Here is a 14,123-nt window from a genome sequence, read left to right as displayed (position 1 = left end):
GGCAATCAGGGTGTAGATTGTTCACCACCCTGAGCACTGTAGCTATGTCAACCTAAATAGAAGGCTCTTGGTGGATCAAAGGCATTGCCACCTGTGTCTTTCAAGGATATTAGGAAGCAATTACCTAGTAATCAAAAAAGTTTATTCAATGGAATGGTTAAATATTAGGCTGTATTCAAAATATGTGTTCCTTTAAAAAGCTTTTTTTTTTAAATCTTGCATCCATCTAGCCCCTGTATCCCAACCAAAACCAAAGCACTTTACAAACTTAAACTGGGTTAAAAACCATAGGCTTGAGCCTGCAAAAGCCCTTACTCCGGAGAGTAGGCTTTGCTCATCCAAGTAGTCACACTGACTTCAATAGGACTAAGCATTCAGGTTGATGGGAGTTGAAAACATTTATACCAGGGCTGAATTTGGCCCAAAGAGAGGTTAAGTGATTTATTCAAGGCCAAACAGCAAGACAACGGTAACGGGACCAAATTCTGATCTCATTGCAAATCTGGAGTAACTTCATTGGAGAGTAGGAAGTATAAATCCAGAAGGAACAGTTGTGAAAGTTATACGCTTGCAAAACCAGGGGAGTACCGCTAATATTGTTAATCTGTTTCTAGTAGTACCCACAATGTGCAATCTACAAATACAGCAAAGGGCACAAACGCTTCCCTGAAAAAGTTTGTCTTCTAAAAACACAAAACGGAGCTGGAGGGCAAGAAAAAAAAAAGAGGTTCAACATATGAGTAAAATGGTCAGATGGGAATTAGCAACATCCTCATTAAACAACGTTTTAAGAACATTTGCATGATAAGAAATACAAACCCCACAACTTAGCCACAATCAGCGTTTGTTTCTTGTAGGCATTAGGGTAGAATGTTCGTCTACAGGAGACACTCGAATGGGAAGGAAGTGACTGTGGACCAGCTCAGGAAAGAAACTCCTTGCATAAGGGATAGTGTGGAAGAAAGCATAGGGATGCTGGTGGAAGATGCAGACAAATGGGATGTCCAGGTTGTTGTCACAAGAAGAACATTGGGATGGAAATAGGGATATAATGGAAACTGTTCTGCAGCCTAGCTATTTTGGGAGATGCCTATAAGTGCCATATCATATATGTGGAACTAACAAACAGCAATACACTGCCCCAGATTCATGGCAGAACTCCTCAGACTGGGTGTATATGTCTAAGAGCAGTTTGTGAAATTCCAAATCATTCACTGGCAGATATGCTTGTCAGTTCTGATTGAGAATGAACAGGGACTAAGGCAATAATCTGAAAATAATAATGCTTTATTTGATTTTGTTACATCATCATAAACGTTCTCTGTTTTCAGAAAACAAAGCCCTAATTTGCAAAATAATGCACATACAAATCTTCTACACGTATTAAGTATACAGAAATATACAAAGCTTAATGTATCATTAGAATGCCCCACATCCTGAAGTTGGTACTCAGGTCTATTGTGCCAATGAGTATGAACTACAAAGGTAACAAGCAACCTGAAAAAGACCAGGTTTATGTAGATCTACAACAGTGCAAATATATCACAGCGCGCAGGCAACAATTGTCTCTAAAGAAGCATAACAAAGTTGATTCCTAGTAATGCATCTTGCATCACAGAAAGAAGAGAGAACAATTACATATTAGATAGACAGTGTATGCACACCTTTGCACACTGATTTAAAATGTTACTTGCATTGAATCTTGCATTTTTTTTAAAAAAAATTAAATAACAACAACAAATTCAAGGGCAATCTCTCACTACGAGTTCAACTGATTGTGATCAGGTATTGCACAAACAGTCTAAAACAAGTTAGCTAGAGTCCCAACTACACTGTAGGACTGATTTTTTTTATTAAAACATATCTACAATAAAAATGATCGTTTCCCTTTCCCATCAGAGGAGGACACTACAAATGCAGTTTATTAACTTTTGTAGCAAGTTTTATGAGCATTTTTCTGTCAGAGCATTTTCTATTTACATTGCATTGTTTTTCAAAAGATTCTCATTGGTAAAGGTTGGTATAATCAGAGTTAACTCAAGCAGCCTGATTTTCTGAAGTAATAGAAAGAAGTCATTAATAGCATTTAATTTTAATATGTTCCTAAAATAAGAGGTTATGGTGCAAAATCATAGATGTCACCAAAGCACAAAGATCTTTCAGAAACAAGGACTTCATATTGTCTCTACAATACACTTAAAATACATTTTAGATTTTTTTGGGGGAAGGCAGGGGGAACACCATTAAATCCAGCACTTCTGTTTTCAATGAATTTTGCAAAGGCAGTTAAGATATTGGAATACCTAGCATTGGCACCAAGGGCTCATTTATGCCATTCTGTTTCTACACTGTACAATGTGACACACAGTGAATGAGGACATGACATAACTTGGGAGTCAAAGGGTGAAATTCACTACTGTACAGAAGCCTAGCAGAAGGACTATCACCCAGAGTTTCAAAGATATTTAGGTGTCTAACTCCCAAGATCTTGATCTATGCCCTAATTAAGTCCCACTTAAGCTGTGGATAGGCCTTGTGCTGGATCCATGCAGAGTGAAGAATTTCATCCCAGAAAGAGGATCCAATTTGATGATTTACATGAAAAAGATAAGACTTGGAAGAAAGCAAAGACCTATTGAAGGAAGACCCTTTACATGAAAACAATATTAGATACTATACATTACACGGAGTTGATATCAGAAGTCTAAATTAGGGCTCATGCTCTTCAGTACTTTTGTTCTTAGCGTATGTAGGTGCTGCATGGAATGTGTACAAATAAGCAGAAACGGGCCAGTGTCTGCCCAGAGTTAAAACAAAGTTGTTATGGCTGAAGGTAATTGCAACTCATGGACATGTCCAAAGCACAGTAGTATATATACTAAAATCCATCTGAATGTAACACATTAAAATGATCCCTACTAGATAAAAATATCATTTAAAACAGGATAGTCTGGATTAACTCCTAGAAGTTGCCGAGTATTCTGGGACCCAATCCAGCAAAGCCCTTTAGCACGTGCTTAACTCTAAGAAAACAAGATTGACCTCAATGGGACTTAACTACTAGCTGGTGCCTTAACTACCAGGGGCATCTGGTGACATGGCAGTGACAGGGGTTATACAACATATAGATGACATATCAGAACATCAGCCCCTGCCTACTTCATAGTTCCGGCATGGCTTTTAAAATGTCTTCAGTATTATCATACTTTACGAATGGCACGTCACAATGTGTCAACTATGAGAGTGCAACAGATGATAGGTCAAGGCTCCACAGCACACATATAATCTTTGTTTTCCTGCTGCCAGCGGGTGTAGGGAGCATTGAATCAGGATTTGTCAATATACAAGGTCAATGTAAAATGCATTAGGGCTTAATGTCCCTATTGCTTGTGCCAAGGGGGTTAAGACACAGACACCATAAAACAGCAGGTCAGAGTGAAACAAAACAAAACTTCAAAATGAGGCCATGGAAGTGCTGGGTGTGCAGTGAAGGCAAGATCAAGCCCTATGTTTGCTGTGTTATCATAATAAGATTTAACATCTCATGCAAGGCTCCAGTGCAGCCGTAGGGTAAGGTTGCTGCCCCTTAGCCAACATATAAGCAGAATCAGAGACAAACATGATGTACAAATAATTCACTAATGAGATTTAAGTAAAGGGCTACAAAAGAAACAGAGCTAAACAATTGCTGTCAGGAAAAGACTATGTCGATGTTAAAATTTAAAATAAAAATATTCACATTTAATTGGCAAAATCAGTGTACACAGTGGCTAAAAATAGCATGGAAATCATTTTCAATATGGTCCCTAACTACCGGTGCAAATATTAGCGCTGGATCTTTGGGACTGGAACTCTAGGCTCTTGATACATGCATTAAGAACCGGCTTCTGCTCTTGCTCCAGTGAACTGCCAATTCCATTGTTCACCACCCAGCTATTTGTGTTCATGTTAACTCCAAACACATGGGCTGAACAAAAGGCAGGTCTCAATTCAGGAAAGCATTACTGCTCAGGAAAGCACTTAAGTGTATCTTTAAATCCCACTGAAGTCAATAGGGCTGAAAAATGTGTTTAAATTCTTCCCTGAATAAGGATGGATTTAAAAACACACTGAACCAGGGCCCCAGTTGCCAGACTGGTATACCAAATTCTGCAAATGGGAGGTGTCAAGCACTTACGAGCACAGCTTAACCCTTGTGAACAAATCCAATTATCTGAAAAAGTTGGGACTCACTAAACTAATAACACTTCCTGCATAAGGACCTGATCCAACTGCAGTTAAAGTCAATGGTAGTCACCATTTCTATTGGTATCAATGGGCTTAAGGTCAAACCCCACACATGAAGCCCTGTCATCTTGCAAAGCCTCAAAAGGACTAACTTCAACCCACTGAGTTAGCCACTTTCATAGATCCTAGTGCTGGAAGTGTCCTCTTGATTTATCCACTACGAGTCCATTGTATTTATCTGCAATTTCAGGGGGGTGACCAAACAGCAATGTTGAGGAGAGGAGAGCTCAGTGAATTGAAAAAAGGAGGCACATGTTTGTTAGGCCACTGGGGCATTGCATCCCCTTCACAAGGATTTTCAGCGGGGGCCGTGTTTACAAGTTTATGAGCCTGAACTCTCCTCTTGAGCCCTGTATGGTTCCCGAATACAAGGACCTTAGGTCAGGAGAGAAGAGGGAAATAGAATTAACACAGTAGGTTTAAATATAATTCTATTATTCCACCATACTTATGACTGTAAATACTAACCACTCATTTTTTAGAACTGAACAGCAGTTCTGGATTTGCACTTGTTATACAGAGAGGAAAATATAACTATACAATCATTTTTTGCTTAGCAAAATTATGCCATTAACAGTAGTATCTGTTTAACAGTGAGCACACAGAAAAAATATACCTTCTTCTGTGGGGTGGTCAGTTTCTCCCTTCCTTCCCACCCCCAGGAGAACACTTTGCATTGTAATAAAGAGCTTAAAAGGTTATTTCCTATTTAGTCAGGGTCACTGGGCAACGAATCCATTACACAAAGGCCATGTCTACACTACAGGGATGATAATGGCATAGCTACAATGCTGTAACTGTGCTGGCATAATCCCGTAATGTAGATGTAGCCTATAGCAATCAGAGTGGAGGATAGCTCAGTGGTTTGAGCATTGGTCTGCTAAACCCACGGTTGTAAGTTCAATCTTTGAGGGGGCCATTAAGGGAAGTGGGGTAAAAATCTGTCTGGGGATTGGTCCTGCTTTGAGCAGGAGGTTGGACTAGATGACTTCCTGAGGTCCCTTCCAACCCTGAGATTCTATGAAGGAGTTTTCCTGTCGTTGTAGGAACACCACCTCCCTAAGTGATGGTAGCTATGTCAGCAGAAGCATACTTCCATCAGCTTAGTTGCAGCTACACTTGGGGTTAGGTTGGCACAGCTCTGGTGTGGATTTTTCTCCCCCTTGAGCAACACAGCTATATTGACCTAAACTATAAGTGTAGACCAGGCCTTTGATATAACAAAAACACTTTTCACCATAACCTTTGAACCAGCGCAAAAAGGAGACATGTCAGTTCCCTGGGCAATATGGCCCTGATCCAGTAAAGCTTTCAAACAAGTGCTCCACTTTAAAGACATGAGTAGTTCCAGAAGTCAAAGGACAACTCACAAGTGTAAAGTTAAGTATGTACTTAAGTGCTTTGCTGGAATTGAGTTTATAAGAACCTCATTAGAATGGAATAGATCCATCTAACATGGAGTAGCAGAGAAACTCTTCCTTTCGTGAGAACAATTAGGACAAAATGGGTCACCTTACACCATCACATCTTTTTCTAAATGAAAACATGGTGGTGATCAGTACAGGGTTCATTTCTGTAGTCACACAGACTGATGTAAAACTGTAGACCCACACGCCAGTCTCCTACATAGAGTACCATGATGGGGTCTCCTCCCCTGTGCAAGGCCTGAAGGGGTTAAGGTGGCCAGGTGGACCAATTACCTGCCTAGGCTGCAATTGGAGAAGCCAGGGAGCAGGGACTAATTAGAACCAGGCCCAGCAGGAAGGAACAGGAGGGCCTGCATAAAGCCCAGCAGCTGAGAATAGCTAGGGGCTGCAGAGAGGGAGAGAGGGAGGATGCAGTCATTCTGAGGGTGAAAGCAGGCAAGGCAGGAAGTAGCCCAGGGATACAACAGTAAGTTTTAGGACTGTGCAGACCTTAACTGCTTGTTGTAGGTTCCCTGGGCCGGAACTCGTATAGAGGACAGGCCTGGGTTCACTTACCAGCTACTGGGGAAGTGGCACCATTAAGGGGCAGTGAATGGGAAGACTGCCAGGGACAGTAGGTCCTGAGAGACTCTGATACCCCAGTAGGGGAAGACTACATTGACCTGGTTGGAGGGCCAAGCCATGAAGCAGGAGCAGTTTCCAACCCAAGACACAGAAACACAGAGAGAGGATGCAGTGCAACAGCAGGAAGGGGAGTCGCTCTGGCAGAGCTAATCCCAAGATGTAGACAGACGGAGGCAGTCAGGAAAGCACCCCATGACAGTAACTCAGACACAAATGTTCACTATCTCACAGACAGCATTTAACCAGCTATCCTGGTTTGAAGAGTTTCTTTAATTGTATTCTAGCTTCAGCCAAAAGGAAATATTGGAAGCATTTAATGTTTGAATTGCTGCATATATACCAAAAGTAAAATGATACAAACCATATCCACACAGATCTGGGCTAGATAAACAAAGAACCCAACAGACTGCTAAAATCTTCTAGATGTCATTAGAAAAGAAAATAGCCTTGGAGCTCTTTACTTTTGCATTCACAGGAGGTAGTTCATGTGGATAATGAACACAATTAGCATTTTAACTATCACAAATAAGGTGGGTTTACAAGACATTGCAAAAACAGATTTTTTAAAAAAATAAAGCAATCATCTGTGGACAGCTTAAATATTCCTGACTATCTGTGCTCCATATTTTTTTATATAGGAATCACAGGTTTACAGTTCTGACTCTGATTTTGTCTTTTTTCCCTTAGTATTACAATTTCTGAGTCTGAGACCATCTCATCAAGTAAAGCACCAGAATTCTAAATTTAGATAGGGTATCACTAGGATTTTTTTTTTTTTTTTTTACATATTATCCATCCCTATTAAAAATGGACATCTTTTCTTGAGAATCAATAAGCTAATAGACTTTGGGTTTGGATGGATAATCCTTGTGGAAGAGAGATCCAAAGTGATACATTAAAAAATTTCAAAGATGACACTCTGAATTTAAAATGAAGTGATAATACTACTTTCTTTGCATCCCTCCACTTGGTACTTGACTGACTGTTGATTAACAATCACCAGCCATGTAAAGATGTCATTGTACAACTCTGGCTATCAGGACAAACATCATCTTATCACAGAGATGGTTTTCATAAAGGAAAGTTCCTGAAACCAGTTTTTGCTGCAGTTACACTGTTTCACAGTTGAAACTCTACATTCAAAATTCCCTTCTATTTTTTTCTTCCTAATTAAAGCTAGAAGTGTAATGAAAATGTGACCCAATCCAACTGGACTGATTAGCTTAACACTACACATCCACTAACCCAATACGGTTCTCTATGGGCTGGATCATAACAGCGTCTGTAACAGGGCACTGGACACCAGCCTCACGCGATGAGACAATAATAAGTGCCCTCTACTGCACATCTAGGGTTCTTCCTATTGGATAGTTTTGTTTGTTTTTCCTTTACCTCTCTGCTTGGATTTTGTATCTGAGAACAAAATAGGCAATAAGACGCAGAGAGAAGAAGAAAATTCCAAGCACAATGAAGTCCAGGTAAAGTTTGGCATTTTCTACATCCAGTTCTCTCAGGATGGCCACTGATTTTTGAAAGTGGCAAGTATCATCTTTGTCGCAGTGAAGATCTTCTCGATCCAACCCATAGATGGAAAGAATAACGCCCTCAAACCCGTACCTAGAAAGGAAAGGATGGATTACAAGGTAAAATTCTAACCAGGGCAAGAATTTCTCATTTTTTCAGATGTACTCAAGAGGGAAAACACTCATAATTAGAGCTCAGATGGTAAACACTGAAGAGTTAAATACTGTCCTCAGAGGCAGGAAGTTATAGGCCAGATTCTCGCCTTGGTTGCACTCAGGCACATCACACTATTGTGGGTTTTGCATGGGTGCAAAAGGATAGAATTTTGCCTTTAATAGAAGATTAAAAAAACAATATAGTCAACTTTCCTTAAAGGAGAACATTATTTAAAAAAAAAATCAGAATAATCTCTGTTTATATTTAAAAAACATGCTAGTGACTTTCTTAAAATTGACATGGTTAATATATATATTTTTAAAGAGAAAATATACTTAGTGCCTCAAGACAGTTGTATGTGTGATGAGGAAGAAACTGGAATGTCTAATCCTAATTGTCCTCTGTAAGCTTCTTGTGGCACATCCTCACCAGGAAACTTCCCCCAGCTCTCCTGTCTAACCTGGATCTGGTCTCACTTAGGACCTGATCCTGCAAGCAGATGAGCTAGCATGGATCCCTCTGTGGGATTCTGATTTCAGTGGGACTTCACATGGGTTGGACAGGGGCCTTAGGAACAAAACCATTTCTCCACCATCCTGACACTGGACGCTAGCTACCATCCCAGTCTATACTGGCTTCTAGCTTCTGATAAGTCTCTGGATATGAGGAATGAACTTGGTCTGGTGTATTTGCAAACCAGGACAGAGTTTGACTTAGGTTGTCTTTATAGTTCTACAACCTGGAAATAAGCTATTTTTCAAAACCACCTCAAACTGACTTTGCCATTATCTAGGACTTATATACAAAAGTTGTTAGAGTGGACATTTTCTAAGCCCCCTTAGCTCCCTCTGCAATGTCACCTTCCTGACCATCTTTCTCAGGAAAAAAACCATTGGACACCCACAGTAGTATCATTATTGGTTAAACTGGACAAACAGGCTTTATCCAAGAGGTCTGTCTGAACCATCAGTGAAATATGCCATGAGATACACAGTAAAATGCTAAACAGCCTCCAAAGTGAAGTGCTGGCAACCCCATTAAAGTCTTGCTATGGACACTTTGTCCTCACCTTTATATGTCAAAGCAATTGGTCCAAATTCTCCATAGACTTACATGCTGTGCACTCCTTGAATTTAGTGGGATAGAACAAGGCATAAATCAGCACAGATATTGGCTCATTACAAATAATCCATGCTAAGATTTTTCTTATTTCATGTTGTTATACATCATACAGTAAAATAATTTGAGATTGTTCTTTTACATATATTTCCTACTGGAAACATGGAAATACATCACATTAAATCCTAAAAGAATGGGCTGTAAATGTGGTAACCTTAGCATTAAAAGACAAAAAATGTCCAGGTTAAGATATCACTGGCTTCCCACACGGTACCTGACATATGAGATGTAGGACATCCATTGGAGGTATGCAGGAATGGTATCAAAGCTGACAAAGAATCCTGAGAAAAGGAGGACTGGGATGGCTGTAACCGGACCCACGAATGTTGCCACCTGGAAAAAGGAGGAAACAAATGATGCCTTCTCAGATAGCCAAAGAAACATCCAGGGGCTCGGGGTACTCCCTACTTTTAATTTCTTCTCTGCTGTTGGGGAAGGTGGTCTTTATTTCAGCAAACACTCCCTAAGGCACAAATCCTCTGTCCTGCGTCAAACTCAGATAAGCAGTTGAAGTTCAACCAGCCATGCTACAGAATGGCATTGCAGTGTCACGCCCTGCAGCTAGCCCTTCTTCACGGCAGCAGTCATGTCAACAGCTGCTTCACTCCCTCTCTGTAGACAGTTTGTGTTATAGATCTGTTTAGTGGTGACTCTGCCTTGCCTCCTGCACATTTCTGTCTGTACTTAGATGCCGCTAGTGAGAACAGCTGCAGGTCCCCAGCACCCTACCCCACTTTGCACTACAGAATCACATCAGTTCTGCAACTTATAGGACATGATGCACTTGTGGGTGAGCGGGGTATAACATCCTTTTGAAAGAGATGGGTGATCTGGCAACTCATTCAGTGCTGAGGTGCTTAAAGAGCTCATTCTTTCAAATGCTGTAACAACATCACTGCTTTCTCGCTATTATTTATTAATTCTCAAGCAGCTGTTAAGACCCCAAGAACCGGCTAGAGAAGCCCTTCTTTGCTGTTTCTTTGCAGGTGGTTCAGAGTGAGATGAGAAGCACAAAGGAGGTCAGGGAACTTACAGCAGCAGCCGTGGCAAGAAGGCATAAGTAGCCACTGGCAGGGGAAGCAAGGTTCTGGTGAGATCATAACACACAAATGCCAGTACCTGAAGCGATGTGGAGGCTGCACCTATAAGAAGACCCAATGACTGAGCCACCAGTGATGTCATTGTCCCCAAGGCCGCGAACAGGACAAATCGGAGTGCATCTGATGGCTGTGAAGTCATCCAATACACAATGCTGCAATATGCCACAGGAAACATAATCTGCAGAAAGATACATCTGCAGTTACTACATTATAGAGTCAAGTCAAAAGCGAAACAGAATGTTTCAGTGTTGCTGAAAGCAATATAAACACCTAGAAAGCATTATATCCTACTTAACCCATCTCTCTCATCCCTCAATGCTGTACTCAAAGTGATGATGCTCAGAGGGGAGTTAGCACACCCACCACATCCTATCAAATCTATCATGTCCTGCATGCTACCTTAGATTAAAAACACAGCTTCCACTTGCTACCAGCCCTTTGCAGCCACTAGGCACAAAAGCCAATGAAAAGCCCCTGTCTTTGTTTAGTTTATTTATTCAGGTTAAATACAGGATCTTGATTTCAATAAGGTCCTGCCATTTATTCCCAGTGAGTGTTTGATTTAAGTCAGGAAGCTCATACACTAACACACAGGCAGTTTTCCACCACTGGTATTCAAACGAGATTAAAACATTGATGAAATGCTGATATCTGCTTCCTTTGCAAGTGGATACAAGAAAAATGCTCTGTGGTTTATTCATAAGCATGTACCTGAAAAGGGACATCAGCCATGGTTTTAGCTAGATAGTAGGCCTTCAGACTGTACCAGTAGTTCAGATGTTCTCTGAGAAATACACCCATCTCAAGAGGAACTAGATAGAATAAAAATTAATAAGCTGGTTACTTACAGTGTTAGAGCGTGACGTGCTTGTGCATAACAATATTCTACCCATTTGTAATTCTGAGATGATGCAATACTACAGTGTGCCTGGAAATCCAAAACAATTGTCAGACCAGTAACACACTGAATCATGTCTCTTAAGGCACAAGAGGTCAGCCCAGGGAGCAGCTCATTGTGCACATATCTGCCAGGATGCTCAGATGACACGGCTCTCCCTTAAAGAGGCTTTGTAAACAAAAACTATGTGGTTAGAAGTTGAAAGCCTTCATCCCTGTCATGGAGGGAATCGAAGATGACAGCCTACAATGTAAAACCTTGCAGGCTCTGCAAGTCCCTCACATGATTATGGTGACAGCTCTATAGTTAAAGAGTCACAAGTTTAATAGCTTGGAGGTGTCATCCTAGTCCCTATCCATATACATTGTATGCATACAACTCGGGTTACATCACTGGCATCTTCGAAACATGGCAAATTCCAGACCAGAGCTGGAAATTTTTCTCTATCCTTTTTCTCACTTTTATTAAAAATGAAGCCAAAATTTACACATGGTTTAACATGAAATGGGTATACTCCAGCACTGCTTATTTCATTCCAGCTAAAATAACTTATTTACAGAAAATATAGCAACAACATGGTCAGTACTCACATGTAAGGACAGTTGGCATGAGAGCAGCAAACATAAGGAACAACATGGAAAAAAAGAGGAAGCCAGAGTTGCTTAAGACTTTCTTAGCTTCATTTCCAATCCCTAAATATAGCAAGCCTATAAGAAGTCCAATTCCAATGTGTGATGTGATCCGCAAATGTGTAAGGACCTAGGAGCAAGGAAAAGTAGTATCTCTGATCAGTATGTTTGGATCTAACAGCTACCACACTGTATGTAAAATCAATTAACAGCCTGCAAAAATCTTAAATCTATCCTAAAATGAACTATTTAGAAATGGTCATTTCCCACTAGCTAATTGGGCTCTGGTTAGACAAAGCTCCATTAACGGAATTTCTAGATGTACCCCTGCCAATCAGATACAAGGACCAATGGAAAACAGAATTTTGCTCTCCAGGCAAAGGCTGTAACAGAGGATGTCCCAGAGTAGTGTCTGACAATCTCAGTGTAGCCACTGGCATACTTCCTCAAGAGAAGCAGACTTTTTCTCTGCCTAAAAAGTAGCTGAAACATAATAGAAAGGGCTTTGAAAGAATCAAACGAGATATTTTGAGTTTATATTGACAAAATCAAATTAATCTGCCGTTGATTAGCTCTTGGTTTTCTCTCAGTAATTCAGTATCACTACAACAGCTATGGCACGAGGTACAGAGGGCAGAAGAAAATCTAGAATAGTCACATCTTTATGATTAGGCAAAAAGAAATTTCCTTAAGAAATAGCTATTAACTGCCCGATTTGAGCATCCCCCTGGGAAAAGACGAGGAAACTATTATACGATGAGAGGGTGGTCTTCTGAAGACATCTGCGGGGTAGCCTCTGTAGAAAACTAGCAAAGAAAATTATGAGTTAAGTGGATAATGCCTAGACAGGTAATCTGGAAAATCTGAAGCTGGATATATCTTTTTGGATGAATAATAATTCCCTTACATTAAGATTAATTATAGTGTCTTAACTAAACATTTTAATTTACCTTAATTAACTACTGGGAGCTTGACCAATGGGGCAATGGTCCCATGCTGGCACATGTGGAAATGCAGGCTGCAGCATTTCCAAGGGTGGTGAAGCTCCTAACCCAGCGTAGCCGTTCAGAGCCACAAAAGGAACTCTATCTGAGTGACCTGAGAATTCTTCCAAAGATTCCTGCTGCTGTGCAGCCTCCATACACCCAAACACATACACAATGCACACTGTGACATCATCTCACTAACTGGCCAGTTATATCTGAAAAGGATACATTTATCCCAACCCTCCTCTTATGACACTGTCATTAATAACAGCCTGATTCTCCACTTGCAGTTTGCAGAAGCATTTACACCAGTGCAACTTTGCATTCCCTTTGCACTGGTGTAATGACTGCACAAAGTGTAGAGTAGCAGAAAATCAGGCCCTGGATGGGATTTTTTTCAGACATTTCTCCTATCTGAATACCAGTGAAAAATGTATGATACCCCACTCTCATATTATAATTACTGAGACTCAAAACACAACCTCTGTATTTTAAAGTTCTATGCCAATCTGCATCCACATAAGGTGGATGCTGAAGTTAAACCCAGGACACCACCTCACAAACACAGGAGAAGTGCCCTTGGCTACAAAAGTATGTTAAAAGCAGCCTTACCGAATCCCTCATGATGGTGAGAAAAGTTCTTTTAAAAAGGATGCAGAACTGGGTGAGGCAGCTGGCTGAGAAGCTGTGACAGCCTTCTGTGGATGAAGAGTCCTGAGGCGAAAGACAACAACAAACTAAGCTCCTTGCAGAATCTTATTTCTGTTCACTAACAAGCCCCAGCTCCATGCAGCAGAATATGCACAGCTCTCCGCTACTTTCTTAATATTTCGATTATTTCTTTCAACCTCCCTCCCTTTCAGTGCTTTGCATGGATTTACCTCTTCAGAGGGTCGATGCCATAAGAAGGGGTTCAGTTCATTCTCGCCACCAGCATCTCTCTTGTAGTCTGTGTCACACATCCCTTCCCGTGCTGCTCTGACCAGCTGACTATTCTGGTCCCCGTATTCACCAGATGCAACCTCCATCACTACATAGAACATTTAGAGGAGATTTACTCATTCTCACCATGCATTAGTCACAGGCTTGGCTACTGGGGCCTAATCCTGCAACACTGAAGTCAATGAAAGCTTTTGCCACTGATTTCAATGGAAGCAGAAGCAGGCCTTAAATGCACAATATTTGTATGTAAAAAGCCTATATTTTTCTGCTGCTAATACTTGTTAAATACAACATTTTAAAGGAAATATAATGAATGTATGGCTGCATTAGTACTCATTATATGGATTGCAGACTTGTTTCTTCTGGTCCCT

The 14,123-nt window shown here is 40.7% G+C and overlaps 1 protein-coding gene across 1 annotated transcript in view; it reads right to left on the bottom strand.

The window, feature by feature from the left end:
- Positions 1-3,253: 3,253 nt before the first annotated feature.
- ABCG1 (ATP binding cassette subfamily G member 1) overlaps positions 3,254-14,123 on the bottom strand; it is a 106,472-nt gene continuing 95,602 nt past the window's right edge. The window contains exons 9-15 of the mRNA XM_032763773.2: positions 13,692-13,840; positions 13,423-13,524; positions 11,786-11,954; positions 11,009-11,109; positions 10,317-10,475; positions 9,412-9,530; positions 3,254-7,955 (exon numbers count right to left, since the gene is read on the bottom strand). Coding sequence (XP_032619664.1) covers positions 7,727-7,955; positions 9,412-9,530; positions 10,317-10,475; positions 11,009-11,109; positions 11,786-11,954; positions 13,423-13,524; positions 13,692-13,840 — 1,028 coding nt within the window. The 3' untranslated portion in view covers positions 3,254-7,726. The remainder of the gene's footprint in view (positions 7,956-9,411; positions 9,531-10,316; positions 10,476-11,008; positions 11,110-11,785; positions 11,955-13,422; positions 13,525-13,691; positions 13,841-14,123) is intronic.

Source organism: Chelonoidis abingdonii, chromosome 1 (assembly GCF_003597395.2).
Source record: "Chelonoidis abingdonii isolate Lonesome George chromosome 1, CheloAbing_2.0, whole genome shotgun sequence".
Taxonomy (NCBI): Eukaryota; Metazoa; Chordata; order Testudines; family Testudinidae; genus Chelonoidis; species Chelonoidis abingdonii.
The sequence above is the reverse complement of the archived record's forward strand: the minus strand, read 5'-3'. Positions and strand labels throughout refer to the sequence as shown.